Source organism: Portunus trituberculatus, chromosome 24, assembly GCF_017591435.1.
Source record: "Portunus trituberculatus isolate SZX2019 chromosome 24, ASM1759143v1, whole genome shotgun sequence".
Classification (NCBI taxonomy): domain Eukaryota; kingdom Metazoa; phylum Arthropoda; class Malacostraca; order Decapoda; family Portunidae; genus Portunus; species Portunus trituberculatus.
Genome location: NC_059278.1, coordinates 13,848,406 through 13,869,031, shown reverse-complemented (window position 1 = coordinate 13,869,031; position 20,626 = coordinate 13,848,406). Strand labels below are relative to the sequence as shown.

General features: G+C 42.8%; 2 protein-coding genes across 3 annotated transcripts in view; both read left to right on the top strand.

Annotated features, from left to right (window-relative positions):
* LOC123508000 (adenosine deaminase 2-like) overlaps positions 1–4,758 on the top strand; it is a 28,484-nt gene extending 23,726 nt beyond the window's left edge. For both annotated transcript variants that reach the window (XM_045261348.1, XM_045261347.1), the window contains one exon: positions 4,304–4,758. In XM_045261348.1, the coding sequence (XP_045117283.1) occupies positions 4,304–4,412 (109 nt within the window). In that variant the 3' untranslated portion in view covers positions 4,413–4,758. The remainder of the gene's footprint in view (positions 1–4,303) is intronic.
* Positions 4,759–8,123: 3,365 nt separating this feature from the next.
* LOC123507998 (adenosine deaminase 2-like) lies at positions 8,124–19,585 on the top strand. The gene is given in 11 exon segments (XM_045261344.1): positions 8,124–8,599; positions 10,216–10,305; positions 10,308–10,397; positions 11,053–11,170; positions 14,779–14,909; positions 15,459–15,628; positions 17,440–17,573; positions 18,011–18,201; positions 18,481–18,638; positions 18,928–19,130; positions 19,389–19,585. Coding segments are annotated over 11 exon segments (1,629 nt in total). The 5' UTR covers positions 8,124–8,436; the 3' UTR covers positions 19,570–19,585.
* Positions 19,586–20,626: the final 1,041 nt, after the last annotated feature.

The following is a 20,626-nucleotide window of genomic DNA, read 5'->3' as shown; positions in this document are numbered from 1 at the left end:
ATTATGAACTAAGTACATACACATAAACACATACTAAAATAATACCTAAACCTCCTATCATGATTCCTCCACCATTCTAATTTACCTCCAAAGACTGCATTGCAACTCATAGCTCTACTTACTGGTTATATTTTGAAGTACAAGACGTTCATGCCGCCCTCAGATATACAGCCGAGGGCGGCCCGCTCAGAGCTGCGGTTGTCCTCTCTGCTTCCTCTTTTGTCTCTCTCTCTTCTCTCTTTCTCTTCAAACCTTTCTAATCTTCCTTCCGAGAGCTAAGGAAGGGGGGAAAGGTCAGACTTGACCTACAATAACACGTCCATTTTACGAGTATCATTGACCATTCGGAGACCACTCCACGTGGGAGCCCACGTGTGAACAACGTAAAGGCGAAGGCACATACAGAATACAATCAAATAATTCTTAAACGTAGTACACATCCGGAAACAAGACACCATCCTATCGGCATTTCAGAGGTTCAGGTTTTACCTACTAAGAAAGCAAGTTCCTTATTGGTCTGACTAGGATAGCCAGGTTGCTTATTGGTCACTTTTATTTACCATTCATGTTTCACTCCACGTGGGGAACACGTGTGTACTATACCACTCCCCAAGGTCATTAAGAAGTCATTTAGGTTTGTTTTGGTCTTGGACATCTGTCTGGGTCATCGCCTAGATTTAAATCTGATACCCAGCAGTCTACCTTCTGTAAATTGGTTTTTAATTGTCTTCTCCTTGTCCTTACTGCTGCTTGACCCACTGCTCATGTTTATGGCTGGGTTATGGGTTGTCAGTATCATGTACACCTCATTTCTTGTTTCTCCATATGTTGTATTATGATGTAGGGATCCGACACCAGTTTTGACTTCCCTCTCCCTTCACTGATCATCCTGGTGAACTAGCCTTCAACTTTGCTATCCTTCATGACCTTGAGCAACTGGTGCAACACCTTCCTGGCATTCATGACCGTCTTGGAGATACGCCCAACATTCTTAATCTTTTCCTTACCTCTAATCCTTCTGCTTATGCTTTTACTCTATCAGGGAGGCGGTGGCATAGTGGATAAGGTGGTGAGCGTGGGATCGGGCAGACGTCCACACGTAGGTTCGAATTCCACCACGTACAACCTTAAAACACTTTGCCATTTGTCGAGTGGTTTAAAGTTACCTACATATCACCATGATACCCAGGTTCTAGGTGGCTACGCTCAAGATGAGCTTGGGCGGTGATATGTGCCCTAATATGGGTACCACTATAAATAAAATTGCCTGCGCCACCCTGCGCCACTAATGGGCGGAAGCTGAACAGCGCTTCCCCATACACTCTTCGAGTGTGCCTACAGGCGCTATAGGCCTTACCGTAAAAAAAAAAAGAGAAAAAAAATCTTCTCCATTGGGCTCCTCCGATCATAGTCTCATTTCTGTATCTTGCTCTATTTCTCCAATTCTTCCTCAGGATCCCCCAAAGCGGAGGTGTCTCTGTCGTTTTGCCTCTGCCAGTTGGGGGGACCTGAGGAGGTATTATGCTAATTTTTCCATGTCGAAGACCCATCTCTGTGTACTGAACGCATAACAGAGGTTATAATGTCTGGCATGGAAGCGTACATTCCTCATTCTTTTTCTCAACCTAAACTTCCTAAACCTTGGTTGAACTTAGCCTGTTCTCGTGCTATACATGATAGAGAGGTTGCCCACGAAAGGTACTTGAGCCTTCCATCTCCTGAATCTCATGCACTTTATATCTCTGCCCGGAATCATGCCAAGTCTGTTCTTCAACTTGCCAAACACTCCTTCATAAATAGAAAATGTCAAAATCTTTCTAACTCAAACTCCCTTCGGGACTTCTGGCATCTACCCAAAAACATCTCAAATAACTTTACTTTTTCATCTTTCCCTCATTTATTTCATCCTGATGGCACCACTGCCATCTCTTCTGTCTCTAAAGCTGAACTCTTCTCAAACCTTTGCTCACAACTCCACCTTGGATGATTCTGGGCTTGTCCTCCTCTCCTCCTCCCTCTGACTATTTTATGCCTTCTTCAATCAAATTTCTTCGTAATGATGTTTTCCATGCCCTCGCTGGCTTAAATCCTCGGAATGCTTATGGACGTGATGGGGTTCCTCCTATTGTTCTCAAAAACTGTGCTTCCATGCTTGCACCTTGCCTGGCCAAACTCTTTCAACTATATCTATCGACTTCTACCTTTCCTTCTTGATGGGAATTTGCCTACATTCAGCCTGTTCCTAAAAAAGGTGACCGTTCTAATCTCTCGAACTACCGTCCTATAGCTTTAATCTCTTGCTTGTTTAAAGTTTTTAATCTATCCTCAATAGGAAGATTCTCAAACATCTGTCAGTACGGCTTCCGTCAAGGTCGCTTTACTGGTGATCTTCTGGCGTTCCTTACTGAGTCTTGGTCATCTTCTTTTAGAGATCTCGGTGAAACTTTTACTGTCGCGTTAGATGTATCAAAAGTTTTTGACAGAGTCTGGCACAAAGCTTTGATTTCCAAACTGCCCTCCTATGGTTTCAATTCCTCTCTCTGCAACTTTATCTCAAGTTTCCATACTGACCGTTCTGTTGCAGCCGTGGTAGACGGCCACTGTTCTTCTAAATCTATTGAAAATGGTGTTCCTCAGGGTTCTGTCCTGTCACCTACTCTCTTTCTATTATTCTGTCCTGTCACCCACTCTCTTTCTATCATTCATTAATGATCTTAACTAAACTTATTGCCCTATCCACTCCTACGCTGATGATACCACCCTACATCTTTCCACGTCCTTTCAGAGACGACCAACCCTTCAAGAAGTCAACAGATCACGCAGGGACGCCACAGAACACCTGACTTCTGATCTTTCTAAGACTTCTGATTGGGGCAGAGAAAACTTAGTAGTGTTCAATTCTTCCATTTATCAACTCGACACAACCTTCCAGACAACTATCCCGTCTTCTTCAATGGCACTCAACTGTCTCCCTCTTTCACACTGAATATCCTCGGTCTGTCCTTTGCTCATAATCTTAACTGGAAACTTCACATCTCATCTCTTGCTAAAACAGCTTCTATGAAGTTAAACGTTCTGCGGCGTATCCGCCAGTTTTTCTCGCCCCTTAACTACTAACTCTGTACAAGGGCCTTATCCGTCCTTGTATGGAGTACTCTTCGCATGTTTGTGGGGGCCTTTCCTTTTTTAATGTTTTGTTGCCCTTGGCAAGTTTCCCTCTTGCATAAAAAAAGAAATACACATACACATATACACGCACACACACACACACACACACACACACACACACACACACACACACACACACACAAGGTACGTACGGTGCGTGGTGGGATTCAAACCTACGCGTAGACGTCTGCCCGATCCCACGCTCACCATCATATCCACTACGCCACACACACACACACACACACACACACACACACACACACACACACACACACACACACACACACACACACACACACACACACACACACACACACACACGGTAGCTCAGTGGTTAGAGCGCTGGCTTCACAAGCCAGAGGACCGGGATTCGATTCCCCGGCCGGGTGGAGATGTTTGGGTGTGTCTCCTTTCACGTGTAGCCCCTGTTCACATAGCAATGAGTAGGTACGGGATGTAAATCGAGAAGTTGTGACCTTGTTGTCCCGGTGTGTGGTGTGTGCCTGGTCTCAGGCCTATCCGAAGATCGGAAATAATGAGCTCTGAGCTCGTTCCGTAGGGTAACGTCTGGCTGTCTCGTCAGAGACTGCAGCAGATCATACAGTGAAACACACATCCCGGAAAGCGGCGAGGCAAATGGGCAAGCCTCTTAATGTGTAGCCCCTGTTCACTTAGCAGTAAATAGGTACGGGATGTAACTCGAGGGGTTGTGGCCTCGCTTTCCCGGTGTGTGGAGTGTGTTGTGGTCTCAGTGCTACCCGAAGATCGGTCTATGAGCTCTGAGCTCGCTCCATAATGGGAAAAGGCTGGCTGGGTGATCAGCAGACGACCGTGGTGAATTACACACACACACACACACACACACACACACACACACACACACACACACACACACACACACACACACACACACACTTGATTTCGGACCCTGTGGTAATGTATCGATCACTATTTATCAATGCACTAAACATTTGCAACACCTCAACAGAACCATAAATTTCTCAAATCATTCCTTAGTAACCGACACTGAAACTTTCATTTACAAGAAATCATTTTCTGGTTTACCGACTTGTTTCATATTTGAGCTATCTTTAATAATCCTTTGACATATTTGTGCTTACTTTTTTGCTTCCAGCTACAGCAGCCTGGACGAGGCTGCCGAGAGTGATCTCATGTACAAGTGGGTGGAGAAATGGAAAGAGTTCGTGGCCAAGACGCCCACACTCCTCGCTGATCGAGGCTGATTCTCGCACTTCCTTTCACTCCTCCACCTCCTTCACCTATGCTCTTTAACCATTCCTTAAAAAAATACTATATGATTTATCAAAACAGTTTCCTCATTGTCTGTTGTTCTCATTGAGGCACAGCGGTGCATAAATGATAAACACGCGGCCATGCACACTGCCAGGATCTTCACAAATCAGGCACCGCACCACCACGCGGCCACACTGCCAGGCTATAGGCTCTTCAATCCATCACTTGTCGATATCTTGAATAATTTTGTTTAGCGCTTTCCTAAACTGTTTCTCATATAGTGAATATGGCTGATCGTGTTCAGGTTACTTATCTTGCAATAGAATTTTGAAAATATTTGTTGTTTTTCTTTTTTTTTCCCTCGTGTGGATACCATGTCATTTCAAACTGACTTGGTTGCAATAATCTTCCATCTCTGTAAGACACGTTATCATGAAAATACAAGTAACAACATTATGACTTCCTTCATTACAGTTCTTGCTGTCCTTCTCACTACATTCAAAACACAACAATGGCGACACTCTGTCAGGAGGTAATGACCTTCCTTCCCGTCTCTCTCTCTCTCTCTCTCTCTCTCTCTCTCTCTCTCTCTCTCTCTCTCTTCTCTCTCTCAACAGCTGCAATCTAGTATCAGTATCCATCCTTTTACGAATATAACCATCCAGAGAGAGAGAGAGAGAGAGAGAGAGAGAGAGAGAGAGAGAGAGAGAGAGAGAGAGACATTTGAAACATATAATTATAGTATACAGATGATTACAAATATGATATTAGAGTATATAGAGTTGTTTATCTGCGGCTTGCCTTTAAAAACCAGAGCTTTTTAGGCAGAGAGAGAGAGAGAGAGAGAGAGAGAGAGAGAGAGAGAGAGAGAGAGAGAGAGAATCTTTGGCCTTGCCTCCCGCGCCGTCCTGGCCTGGTGACACACCATGCTCACCCCGGTCATGGCCATGAAGAAATAATGTAAAGTCATATTTCTTCCTAAAAACTCATTGTATCAAGAGTTGGAAGTCTGGCAGCATACAATGGGCATGTTGGCCTATACAATGCGATTGTTGGACAGAAAGTATCAGGAAAAAAAGTAAAAGGACAAAAAGTAGCGAAAAATAGTAACAAGAAAAAAAGTAACAAGACAAAAGTTTTTGTAACAGGAAAAAGTAACAAAAGTATTGAGTGATATCGTTTTTTTTTTTCCTCACTCTAATAGTGAAGATAAGCGTTAATAGTGAAGATGAGTGCACTCCTCTCTAATGGTGAAGATAAGTATATACCACTCTAATAGTGAAGATAAGTGTTCGCTACTCTAATAGTGAAGATGAAGGGGACTTTTACATTACCAACGGGAGAAACACCCTTGAAAACACGATTCTCTCAAGGATGTTTCTCCCATTGGTAATGTAGAAATCTTGTTAATCTGTCACTGAAACTAAAAAAACATGATTAAAAAAAAAAAAACATGTAATTCAGAAAGTAGTAGAAATAGGGTGAAATGTTGCAAAAAAGGAGATCCCAAAAAGACGATACACATCTGAACACCTCTCTCCCCACGCAGGCCTCATCGTGGTGTGCACCGTGTATGCCTAACCTAACCTAACCTAACCTACACCCAACACAACCCAACCTAATCCAACCTAACCTAACCTAACCAAACCCAACCAGGACTAACAGTACTTCCTTTTGTATTTATCTTCAGGAATGGCTTATTACTTCTTTTTTATCTTCAGGAATGGCTTCTGTTACTTTTTTCCCTAAATGAAATTAGTACTGTGACTTTTTTTCCTGATATCTTATTTCCTAGGAAAAATTGTTTCTTTTTTCCGTTATTTTTTCTCGTGATACTTTCTTTCCGATCCCAATACAATGTACATGGGGGCGGGCAACATGTCACGGTGGTTTTTGTGAAATATATATTCCTTTATTGCAGAATCATCTATGACAGCATTTTTTTTGTCTTTTCTGATCTGAGCATCCCTCGTTGTCAGGCCTTAGCAATCCTGTTCAGTGAACTGTAAACTTACAAATGGCCCATAGCTGTTCTTGATTGAAAAACTGACGTAAAAGAACACAATTGGCTCTGTTGTGTGTAGTGAATTGCAATACGGTAGATCTACATATCACATTTTTAACTAGATGCAAATCAACGTTATTGAGATTTCGTGTTCACGAATATCTTTGTTTTGTCTTTAATTAATAGCAGAGCTTTAAAATGTGTTGGAACAACGAAATCGATCACACTGAGTGAGTGAATCAAGGTCGGTGTACAATATCCTTTCTTGAAATATGATCATTTTAGGTGGTTCAGTACGATAAGTTCGACCAAGAAATCTGGGAGCCCTGGGCAACGCCAACATGTCATCCACCGCTCACACACGCCGCCACTCCCACGCACCGCGGCACCCTCTGACAAGGTAGGAGGCTCTTCCTGTTGGTGGCTGATCCTCACTGCCGATTCTAGTCAACGATTCCATCGTATTTTGCCAAGTTTCGGTGCAATACGTCAAGTTTGTTGTAGTGGTGGAAACTGTTGGATCTTTTCAAGACTTCTGTATATTCTGGCCTTAACTGTTGGATCCTTATAAGCCCTGGGAAAATATTCTGGCGATCGCGTAGTAGGTTTTAATGGTTAGCGTTCAGGTTTGTTCGTATTTAGATTCTCTAGTGATCTTGATTTGGTGGGCTGTAATGAAAGTCACTGGCATTTACACGGGGGTTTTATTTATCGTTTTATTATTATTTCTTTGTTTATAATATGATAAGCTCAAAGGTTTATTAAGAATTGGGTTTTCATATTCACTATTTAGTTATTTTCATGGTTATAATGAAAGTCTATCAAGTTGTGATGGAAGTTATCAGGACCACAAAGTTTTGTGATACTGTTCATGGACTTCATAATCTAATCAATAGTCAAACATGTTTTTTATGGTGCAATTTGAAATTTACAAGGATTTTTTATGAGTTTGTGACGGTTTAACCGACGCTTCAGTGTATATCATTTGCGATTTCAAGAATGTCTTGTATCCTGAGAACCGCCTTCAATAAGAATTACGAGTATTTGCATTTTCAAGGACGTTTCATTGATTTTAGTAACAGTTAACAAGCTGCTTTGGATGTGAAGTTTTTAATACCGATTGGTTCTCATATTGTTGCCTACTTACCAAGAGATAGTGTGCGAGACAAATGAGTACTGAGATACGCTCACTGCTTGTCCACCAGTGATGCATTTTCTTTTTTCTTTTCTTTTTCCACGGCCCAATATCAGTTAGTAGATGAGTGTGAGAGGGACGCTGGTGTTCTACTGACCGAAGTCGGAGAAAATGAGTGAATGACTTGAAGTATACAGTACATACATAAAAGCGTTCTTAGCATTGATTCCAGCCTGCTCGCTGTCAGGACCTCGGCGTGAAGGCTGCCTTGTCCCAGTAGGTCATGTGGGGACACTCAGCCTGATAAGAAGGTGGAGGGAAGTGGAGCAGCTGCCTCGAGTACGGTTTATGGAGGGAGGTGGGGTGCACACATTCTGTTCACGGTCCACTTGATAGGCAGCTTACAGATGGCAGATATGGGAAGAAAAAAAAAAAAAAAAATAGGCAGGTCAAATGGTTTAAGACGTAGCATTGTTGCCTCAGGCGTGTTTCATGAAATGACATGTTTGACATGACACGCCCTGCAGGTTAGAAGTGTAGCGATAACCTGCTGCAGCTATACCTACGTCTGTTGACCTGAGTGAGTGTTGTTGGCGAGGGCAGCCTGCCATGGTGCAACTCTCTTCACACGCGTAGCGAATGTTGTGACCCTTCTTAGTCGGTCATTGATGCAAACACAAGTGATGACACCAATTATATGATAAACGAGAGCCAAGTCAGACGGCGGGTTCGCCTGTCCTTGGCACTGATACAGCAGTACTGCGTCCCGAGCAAGTCAACTCGCTCCCTTACTCTAGTGAAGCTGTCCACGGCACTTGATAAGTGAAGGGTTGTGGTGCGTCCGCGTCATTACAGTGGAGGCGCGTAGCTGTACATGATGGGCCTGGCTTGGGGAGTGCGCTGCCTGCTGGTGGTGGTGGCGGCGGCTGGGGCGCGGGCAGGAGTAGCGCGTCCTCCCGCAGGCCACACCTTCAATACTTCGGACTACCTGCAGCAGCGCCAGGTCATATTGGCCCAGGAGCAAACTGACATCTTGGGTGAGCATCTTCGCTTCTCTTGTTTCCTTCTTTCTTACAAATTGTGAGTGGGAGATGCTTTCATTGCTTCACCCACTTAGTATTAATTGAAGTTACAAGAGTTTTTAATGATGCTTATAATCAAAAGAAAAAACATATTATTAAGAGGAGAAACACATGTGAGAGCCAATAGCCTTGGAAGATAGTCGTGGTGAGAGAGTAAAGTGTTTCTGAATATGGGCGTGTAATCTGACAGTACTGTGACCGTTTCAATGTGTTTTTGTTCATGGCCGGACATTACATAGACCTGGATACATTCGCAAATATCATTTAAAGTATCTATCTATCTATCTATCTATCTATCTATCTATCTATCTATCTATATATATATATATATATATATATATATATATATATATATATATATATATATATATATATATATATATATATATATATATATATATATATATATATATATATATATATATATATATATATATATATATATATATATATATATATATATATATATATATATATATACAACAGCGGCGCTTTACTCGTGTCTTAGCGCAATAGTTCTGAGAGAAGTGACCTGTTGTGTGAGAAGGAACCACGTAAAAAAGAAAAATAATAATAATGATAAATAAATAAAATACAAAATACAGGACTCTTGAAGCGCTTCCTACAGCTTAACTGAAGTCGTGGGAAATTTCGTTATGTACTTCGTGGTTGTAATGAAGTAGGTTGATAGTAATATTGTTATGTGTTCCTACGAAATATTCTGTCTGTCTCTATCTCACTGTCTCTGTTTCTCTGTCTCTCTATCTGTCTCCCTGTCCCTTCTATCTTCTTTTTCTTCTTCCAATGCCTTTTCTTTGTGTAAATTTCCTTCCTTTTACAACATTTCACCTTCACTGGGTAAGTTCACTGTCGTTTCTGCTCTTCTTTTTCTCTTCCTACCAGCTCTACTTGGGGTACCGTTGTGGTGGGTATCTGCTGTATAGAGTCATCTGCCCTTGTTAGTCTCATTCAGTGGTGTGTCTGCGCTTCTTTCGACCATGATTATTCCTTATACTGAGGCCAACTACCGATAAACTAAGGCCTGGTCTCACCACGACCATTTTCTAAGACCAAAGATTGCCTGATGATTTCTCCAATTGATAATGTATTGGTCTTGTTGCTCTCAAACAAGAACCATAAAAACAACACTCTTAAAAACCTGTGTCACTTCAACTTGAACCTTTTTAATGTAGACGGGCAGCCAAGTAGAAATGATTCAGAATGGGAGTGTGGGTAAGAATAACACTTATATTAGGGTGAGGGTTAGCTTAGAGTTGAGTGACCTATCTCAACACAGCCGCTTCACAACTATGGATGCTGAGAGTTTCTAAATAAACCTATCCTCTGAATCAACATTTTGGAACCCAGAATAACTTGTTACGTCAGCAGATTTACAGGCAACACCGAAGTCTATCAACTGATTGCACTCAGGCAGGATAAGGATATCACCAGCCAGTCAGTCAGTCAGTTAGCCAGTCAGTCAGTCAGTCAATCAATCAATCAGTTAGCCAGTCAGTCAATCAATCAGTAAGTCAGTCAGTCAGTCATTCAGTGAGTCATTCAACCTGCAGGACAAAACCAGGTACTGTCAGCGGAGGAGGAGCAGGTCAACAAAATACTAATGGCTGCCAAGGACGCCGAGATGGAGGACGGCTTCGAGACCCTGAACTTCCTGCCTCCAAGAACTTCATGACCGTCATTCAGCAGATGGAGGAGTCACAGGTGTTCAAGATTATCAAGAAGATGCCAAAAGGTGCGTGTTCATGTGTGTGTGTGTAATTCACTGTTTGATCTGCTGCAGTCTCTGACGAGACAGCCAGACGTTACCCTACGGAACGAGCTCAGAGCTCATTATTTCCGATCTTCGGATAGGCCTGAGACCAGGCACACACCACACACCGGGACAACAAGGTCACAACTCCTCGATTTACATCCCGTACCTACTCACTGGTAGGTGAACAGGGGCTACACGTGAAAGGAGACACACCCAAATATCTCCACCCCGCAGGGGAATCGAACCCCGGTCCTCTGACTTGTGAAGCCAGCGCTCTAACCACTGAGCTACCGGGCCGTGTGTGTGTGTGTGTGTGTGTGTGTGTGTGTGTTGGAAGGAGGAGAACAAAATTGATCCTATCAATTATTTATATTGCACTGAAAGCAGACTTACTATTGGAAAAATTATATATATATATATATATATATATATATATATATATATATATATATATATATATATATATATATATATATATATATATATATATAAAGCCTCACACAGTTTCGTATTTTAATCACTTAGGCTTGCATCAGCTTAAAATGTTCTTAATAATACAGTAACATTCAAAACTAGATAATCAAATACTAACATAACTTTCACTATGACATTTACAATGATTAATTCTGTTCAGGTGCTGCACTTCACCTGCACGACACAGCCTTAGCGTCAGCCTCGTGGGTGGTGCAGGAACTCACCTACTGGCCACACCTATACATGTGCTACGACACCAATGATTACCTCTTCTTTAGGTAACGCACGCCACGCACACCTCGCCCCTCTTAGATGTCAGGGCGAGTAACACACTTACTTCATTTGCTAAAGTTTCATGTTTCATTATGTAGTCAAGTGGTTTAATTTGTCCGTCTACAATTCGTGCTGCTATTACTACTGTTGCTACTACTATTGCTACTACTGCTACTACTACTACTACTACTACTACTACTACTACTACAAGTACTGCTGCTGCTGCTGTTGCTACTGATGCTGCTGCTGCTGCTGCTGCTGCTGCTGCTGCTACTGCTACTACTACTACTACTACTACTACTACTACTACTACTACTACTACTACTACTGCTGCTGCTGCTGCTACTACTACTGCTACTACTACTACTACTACTACTACGACTACTGCTAGTGCTGCTGCTGCTACTACTGCTGCTGCTGCTACTTCTACTGCTACTACTACTACTACTACTACTACTACTACTACTACTACTACTACTACTATGTACTTCATTCTTCCTCATTACTTAGTTTCTTCCTATTTTCCTCACGTAACTGTTTTCTCTAGTTTCCTTCAATCACACATTTGTCAGTTAGCGAGCAGAGTCAGCTAGTACGCCACCCAGTCACTATAAAACTTAGGACTATCTGTAACTTAACAATTACTCGCTGGCCTCACGGGGGGAATTCAGTTAATGAGGTTTGAATAGCAGGGAGAATGGGAGGGAGGGAGGGATGCATAGAGGGCTTGGTAAAGGCTTCACAGGAGGCATGGGAAGAAATCACCGAGGCCCTGCTAGGAAGGGAACTAATGTCTCTTTTTCTCTGTATGTGTCTGTGTGCCTGTTTCTGTGCCTCTCTCTATCTGTGTGTCTATGTCTGTGTGTCTGTGTGTCTGTGTCTCTATGTCTCTGTGTGTCTGTGTGTCTATGTCTATGTTTCTGTGTGTCTGTGTGTCTATGTCTCTGTATGTCTGTATCTCTCTGTGTGTCTGTGTGTCTGTGTCTCTGTGTGTCTGTGTCTCTGTGTGTATGTGTCTCTGTGTTTCCGTCTCTGTTGGTTTATGTCTCTCTGTGTCTGTATCTCCGTGTCTCTATCTCTGTGCGTCTGTCTCTGTGTCTCTCTATGTCTGTGTATGTGTCTCTGTGTCTCTGTCTCTGTCTCTGTTCGTCTGTGTCTCTGTGTCTATGTCTATATGTTTGTGTCTCTGTGTCTACGTCTCTGTGTGTCTGTTTGCCTGTGTATGTCTGTGTCTCTGTCTCTGTTTTTGTGTATATGTGTGTCTGTGTCTCTGTCTCTGTCTCTGTCTCTGTGTGTCTATGTGTCTGTGTGCCTGTCTCTGTATATGTGTGTTTGTGTCTCTGTGTCTCTGTCTCCCTGTGTCTGTGTGTCTGCGTGTCTGTGTGAATATGTCTCTGTCTCTGTGTCTATGTGTCTGTTTCTCTGTGTCTCTGTCTCCCTGTCTCTGTATCTGTGTTCCTGTTTCTCTGTGTTTGTGTCTCTGTGTGTCTGTGTTTCTGTCTATGTCTCTGTATATTTGTGTGTCTGTGTCTGTGTCTCTGTCTCTGTGTGTCTGTCTGTCTGTGTGTCTGTGTCTGTGTGTCTGTGTCTGTGTGTCTGTATGTCTGTGTCTCTGTATCTCTGTGTGTTTGTGTCTATGTCTCTGTCTCTGTGTGTCTGTGTGTCTGTCTGTGTCTATATCTCTGTGTGTCTGTGCGTGTCTTTGTATCTCTGTGTGTCTTTGTGTCTGTGTCTCTGTGTCTTTGTATTTCTGTCTCTGTTAGTCTGTGTCTCTCTGTGTCTGCGTCTCTGTGTCTCCGTCTCTATGTCTGTGTGTCTGTGTCTCTTTCACCGTGTGTCTGTGTCTCAGTGTCTCTGTGTCTCAGTGTCTCTGTGTCTCTGTCTCTGTATGTCTGTGTGTCTGTATGTCTGTGTCTCTGTCTCTCAAGTCAAGTCGTTGGAATATTGAAATACAGAAGCAGGAAGGGAGTTCCAGAGTTTACTAGAGAAAGATATGAATGACTGAGAGTACTGGTAACTAACTCTTGCATTAGGGAAGTGGACAGAATAGGGGAGAGAGGAAAAAGAAAGCCTTAGGCAGCGAGGCTGCAGAAGGATGGGAGGCATGTTGTTAGCAAGATCAAAAAGCAGTTAGCATGAATATAGCAGTAGAAGATAGCAAGAAATGCAACATTCCGGCGATGAGAAAGAGGTTGAAGACAGTCAATCAGAGGAGGGGAGTTGATGAGACGAAGAGCTTTTGATTCCACCCTATCTAATAAAACTGTATGAATGGAACCCCCATACATGTGACGGATAAGGCCCTTGCATAGAGTTAGCAGTTGAAGGGGCGAAAAAAACTGGCGGAGACGCCGTAGAACGTCTAACTTCATGGAGGCTGTTTTAGCAAGAGATGAGCTGTGAGAAGTAAAGAGGATAGTTTTCTGGAAGGTTGTGTCGAGTCGATAGGTGGAGGAGTTCAGTTTTTGAGGCACTGAACATTATTAAGTTTTCTCTGTCCCAATCAGAAATCATAGAAAAATTAGAAGGCAGGCTTTATGTTCCGTCCCTGCGTGATCTGTTGACTTCCTGAAGGGTTGGTCGTCTCTGAAAAGACGTGGAAAGGTGTAGGGTGGTATCATCAGCGTAGGAGTAGATAAGGCAAGAAGTTTGGTTAAGAAGATCAGGACAGAACCCTGACGAACACCACTGTTAATAGATTTAGGAGAAGAACAGTGGCCGTCTACCACGGCGGCAATAGAATGGTCGGAAAGGAAAGTTGAGACAAAGTTACAGAGAGAAGGATAGAAACATTAGGGGGGGCAGTTTTGAAATCAAAGCTTTATGCCACCTTCTGTCAAAAGCATTTGATATGTCTAACGCAACAGCAAAAGTTTCACCGAAATCTGTAAAGAAAGCCAGAAGATCACCAGTAGAGCGACCTTGACGGAAGGCTTACTGGCGATTAGAGAGAAGATTGTGAAGTGACAGATGTTTGAAATTCTTCCTATTCAGGATAGATTCAAAAACTTTAGACAACTAAGAGATTAGAGGGATCAGAACGGTCACCCTTTTTAAGAACAGGCTGAATGTAGGCATACTTCCAGCATGAAGGAAAGGTAGAAGTCGATAGATAGAGTTGAAAAAGTTTGGCCGCAGGTTAGCTGCAAGCACAGAAACACAGTTTTTGACAACAATAGGAAGGACCCCATCAAGTCCATAAGCCTTCCGAAGGTTTCGGCCGGCGAATGGATAGAAAACATCATTACGAAAAACTTCAATTGAAGGCATAAAATAGTCAGAGGGAGGAGGAGAGGGAAGGACAAGACCAAAATCATCCAAGGTGTTAGCAAAAGGTTTGAATTCAGCTTTGAACTCTTCTTTCAAACGTTTGTGTGTGTGTGTGTGTGTGTGTGTGTGTGTGTGTGTGTGTGTGTGTGTGTGTGTGTGTGTGTGTGTGTGTGTGTGTGTGTGTGTTCACGTAGAACCCAACTTCATAACAAAAAATGTTTTTCATATACTTCTCCCTTTGTTTGTTTATGAATTTATGGTCGCTATCTATCTATCTACCTGTTTATCCATGCACAGCACGTATCTATTTATTCGTGTGTGTACAAGTGTGTCTGGCCAACAGGTTCTTCGAGAAGCCTGACACATCCTGCGCCTGGGAATTGGTGAGCACCGTGCGATCTAATTACGTGGATCCCAGCGAGTTTGACGCAATGCTCTTCAGTAGACTGAGTCTTCTCACTGAAAACCCTGACGGTGAGTGTTACAGGAGTAGATATTTATTAAGAGAGTTCATAAAGGAATGTTCATATAAACTTGATTAACCGACTGACTGGAGGGTTAGCGCCACAACAAGGAGTCCAGATAGGAAAGAAATGACTTCGTGAGCTAAGAGACATCAGTTGACAAAGTTATTCCTTGCCGCCAGGAAATACAGTGAATGGTGACAGGACAAAATATCTTGAAACAACACACATCCTGTAGAACTTAGTCGAACGAACAGAACATTGCAACACTTGTATTTTATATCGCAAGCACGAGTGTTGCTGACGGACTGACGGCAGAAAGACAAAGACTCTTCACATCTGAACACGGCCACACTATGCTGCAAATTAATATCCGAATCCTTAATTGAATTCCTCAAACATAGCATTGCAACACTTACATTGAATCCCTTAGGGACGAGTGTTACTTGCGGACTGACGCTGGAAGGCCAGATTCACTTCACAATCTAGCATGTTGTATGTAATCATTAATCCCCTCACTGAAACACTTCATGCATCACATCAACACTCTTCATTCCAGAGAAGTACCCAGACATCAACACGGTGTGGTCCATCTTCCAGGGTTACTTCATGGCCATCACTGATCTAGTCATGTACCGCCCAGCCTGGGAGGCCTACCTCTATCACGCACTGGGCGAGTTTGCTGACGACAACGTGATGTATATAGAGTTCCGCGGTACTTTACCTCCTGTGAGTGCCTTTTTTCAAACTCTTCCTTGCACCTAGCCTATGTACAGCTCTTCATCCTTCCAATGCTATGGTATTTCATTGTGATCTATAGAGGAAGGCTTAGGCCTAGCTTGCATGGACACACTGAATTACAACAGAGAGCAGGAGAGTGATTGTGACTTTCCTAACCTACAAAATTATTTAAGGTGCCACAGCACAAGAGTAAATGACTCATCATAGGGAAAGTAAATCTAAAAGTGATGGAGTTAAAACCATTGTAAGCAAATGGAGCTGTTTGGGTTTTCTTTCTTACCATTTATGTCTACCTTCACCTTACGACGTCAGTTTGTTTCAGGATTATTTATTTATTCATTTATTCATCCATAATAATAATGATAATAATAATAATGATAATAATAATAATAATAATAATAATAATAATAATAATAATATTATTATTATTATTATCATTATTATTATTATAATTGTTGTTATTATTATCATTATTATTATCTTATTATTGGTGTCATTTTATCATTTTTATGATTTTTTTTTTTTCATTTTTTATATTCTTACTTTCCTTCCACCACATGCAACTCTACCAAGATAGCAGTGAGGTAAACATCACTTTCCCATCACCTCATTGATGATAACAGACGCAAAAAGTTTCAAGTTTCCCACACACACACACACACACACACTCTAACACACACGGCCCGGTAGCTCAGTAGTTAGAGCGCTGGCTTCACAAGCCAGAGGACCGGGGTTCGATTCCCCGGCCGGGTGGAGATATTTGGGTGTGTCTCCTTTCACGTGTAGCCCCTGTTTACCTAGCAGTGAGTAGGTACGGGATGTAAATCGAGGAGTTGTGACCTTGTTGTCCCGGTGTGTGGTGTGTGCCTGGTCTCAGACCTATCCGAAGATCGGAAATAATGAGCTCTGAGCTCGTTCCGTAGGGTAACGTCTGGCTGTCTCGTCAGAGACTGCAGCAGATCAAACAGTGAATTACACACACACACACACACACACACACACACAGACCTGCTGACCAACATTGTCAAGGTTACTGTGACCTGTGTTCCCTCATTTTGATAATACACTTTACTGTAGGTTGTGTCTTTCTTACTTACAATTTTTGCTTGCATCATACAAATTCACTGAGCTCGATACAGCTTATTAGCTAAAGGGTTAACAATTATTATTTTTTTCTCTGAGCAAGTAAGTTTACTCTTGTGTTACAGCACATAGTCACTGATTCCCCATAATTTAGGGTTGCCATACGTTAACTATCAAAATTCCGTGCAAGTTCACAAACACCTGACATATTAATTGAAAACATGTAAATCAATAAAAAAAAAAATCCATTTATTTACCTTAGTCCAAACTGACGCCTGTATTTAAAGAAAAAAACTGGCGCTCAGCGTGAGGCGAGTCATGCGACGAAGGGAAGGAACTTCAAGGAAGGCTGGGAGCATCGACTTCATGCAAGACCCATCCCTACACGTTAATATTGAGCGAAACCAGACTAGATTTAAAGTAGCTGCCACCCGGTAAACTCTCCCCTATTCCTCTTTCTCCCGGCACTTCAATCTATGAGAATATGATGCATTTCTTAAACAGTCAATGAGGAAGCTGAAATTCCAGACATTTGAGGAGTTTTCAAAAATCCCCCCGAAGCAGATTTCGACACGTGAATTCCGAACATGTCTGAGAAAATCCGGATCTATGGCAACCCTTCCATGCCGGTTTGCTTTCGCATTTAAAACAAGACTTCTCATTTACCTGATGCAAGAATCCCTGAAGGAGGGAGTAAGTCTGTTGTGATGTTACAGCTGTACGAGCTGAACGGGACGAAGCTCACGGAGGAGGAGTCAGTGGCGGTCTATCGAGACACAACCCAGCGCTTTGTGGATGACAACCAGGACCGCTTTTTCGGAGCACGTTTCATCTTCGCCCCGCCAAGAGGGTTCGTGTTTCATTGTATGATATTTTGAAATATCTCGAACTCTCATTAGGATTATTTTCAAAAGCCACAATCATAATGTGATTAGAGGAACTCTCATGAACGTCTTCCAGTGATGACGCAGAAGCCTTGTTAAACTACTACTACTACAGTATAGAGTCATGGAACAATCATGAACACATTCCACCAAACTCTGTTGAAATATTTGTTACGAAGCTTGAGAATGCTTTCTGTTATCGAGTAAACCTTTTATCAGCTTCTCACATTTCCAACAAACCATTATCTAACTAACTTATAAAAAGCTTATGATTCTCTATAGTATTGCAGCATAGGGGCGTGTACTGAAGATCACAAGGCATGGTCATGAAGGAGCAGCTTCAATGACACTAACTCAACTATAATAACCCTCTTCTTCCCTCTCCCTCTCTCGGCCTCTGCAGCGTGGACAACGCCACCGTCCACGAGTACGTTTCCCTCATGAAGCGACTCAAGAAGGCGTTCCCAGACTTCGTGGCAGGGTTTGACCTGGTGGGGCAGGAGGACAAGGGCAAGCCTCTCATCGCCTTCGTGGACGAGCTGCTGCAGCTCTCAGAGGCAGACATCAGAGTGTTCTATCACGCCGGGGAGACCAGTGAGTCAACACTGAATGCTACATTTCCTTTCCTTTTTGCACCAAGGAAATTCTATTGAAGGAAGATTTATGTATAGTTAGCTGTGTCAAACACTTTGGAATGTAAATGTAAGTGGCGTGGCCAGGAACACTCTTTGTAAGTTCACGTTTGGATGTTGGGAGCAGAAAGCTTTGCTAGAGAAGTAATGTCTACACATAGACTGAGACACTGGAGTGACATGAGACAAAGGTGAGGGGGAAGGCAGTGGTTGCGTCCAGAAATGGTTCTTATTCCCGCAGACTGGATGGGGATGGAGAGTGACGACAACCTCATTGACGCGCTGCTGCTCAACGCGTCGCGGATCGGCCACGGCTATGCCCTGGTCAAACACCCGGAGGCCAAGATGATGGCCCTAGAGAAGGACGTGCCCATGGAGGTGTGTCCCATCTCCAACCAGGTGAGGCGCCACCAATGTGTGCAACTCGCGGGGCTGAGTGAGTGGAGGAACTGACGGTGGTGTGCGGGAGGCATGAGTGATCTGCTCCAAGCTGAGGAGCAGTGTGCTGTGCTTGTGCTGATGACAATGTGTGACGCATAATACAAAGTAAATAAGCAGCACGTATAGGTTCTACTGCTAAGTCTGTCCAGATTTGTCCCTCAATGGGAATCCCAGTGTGAGGTTACATGGTGTACCATTCCAAAAGTGGATTTTCAGCCAAAATGACTGCGTGACTGTTTTGTCTCAGGTGCTCAAGTTGGTAGAGGACCTGAGAAACCACCCTGCGGCAGGCCTGGTGGCGGAGGGCTTCCCCATCGTGGTGTCTGCGGACGATCCAGGAGCGTGGGGCGCCTCAGGACTTTCTTACGATATGTACGAGGCGTTCATGGCTTTTGGGGGCGCGAAGGCTGACCTCAGGTTCCTGAAGCAGCTCGCCATCAACTCCATCACGTATGTTTTCACTCTCTCTCTCTCTCTCTCTCTCTCAGTAGCGAATCCTGTGGCAATGACTTGGTTTACAGCATATTCATTACAACACTAAAGTTGGAACATTTACAACTCGTTAATGTGTGTGATAGGGCCGAAATTTCACAAGTATTTTCAATCTTTGATTCACGAAAACTTCTAGTGTGTTTGTTTACCTTTCCAGTTTTAGTGTGACTGATTTTCATGCATTAAAATATTTTTTTGCTTCTGTTTTGCTTCCAGTTATAGCAGCCTTGACGAGTCGACCGAATATGATCTGATGTACAAATGGGTGGAGAAATGGACTGAGTTCGTAGCCAAGGCGCCCACACTTCTCGATGAAAACACCACCAACTTCACCTCCACTTCCCCTAAGTCTTCCACTTTCTCCACCACTACTTATGCTCCACCAAAGATTGATTAAAGATACATGTATATTATCTGTCAAAGATTTTTTGTGCCGACAGACCTTTGTCACAACTTTCAAAAAAAGTTTATTCAGGAATTAGGTGTTCAAGATGAGCGACAGGGCAAAGCCTGTTGTCATTAATTGTCTAGGCAGGTCGCAGCAACAACACTCAACAATGTTGCTCTGCTGCTAACATGTCTGGTGAAGTTGACGTATACATGTACGTACATAGAGTACAGAATAACTTAAGCCCACTTGGAAACAGTAAGTACTTGCTAATGGGTATGCTAAATGTAGTTGAAATATGGCACAAGTATTTTTTGGGACACAGCCTTAGGGGAGAAGTGTATTAGTCATTATTTCCAGAACATAAGTTATTATTTCTTGCATAGCTACCACACTTCCTTATTGAACACAGTCCTCTGAGCCAACTAGTCTAGTCATTCATCTCATGGCACAAACTCCTGAAAGATTTTGTATTTGAAGTTTTGGAGGCCTCAGTCACGTCAATAAGACAGGCTGCACGCTCCTTGATGTGACTAAACATCAATGCGACTCCTTCATGGTGTTGAACTGCGAACCTGTTGTCAGGTTAAATTTAAAGCGCGTCGACATTAGTGGCATGAGGCTGCTGAGCCACATTCTCAGCGCACATATCACTACCATACAATGCTTCTTGTGGTGCAATGCCAAGCTGGGCATAGCCACCTAATCCATAGTAGCGGACCTTATTCTTTACCGGTGGAGTGACATCACAGAGGCTTTGATGGAAGTGGTTAGTTCGAAACTCTGTACCCATTACATACAGACAAGTGCTAACCAAACCTTTCTCCTCAGGTTGATGCTGCTGAAACAAAAGGTGAATCAAGGAAAATCTTTGACTCCCCTCCATGAATTATAAGATTAAGAATAAAATCAAATTGCTTTGTTTATGCTAACCATCAAAATGCTAGCAACTAGTAACAAGTTGCACATTTCATTACTTGATAGTTACTAGAACATTATTTTGAAGCTAAAAATGGGAGGTGATGTAGACTAAACATAAAGTAGTTTATTATGGGAAGAAATATCA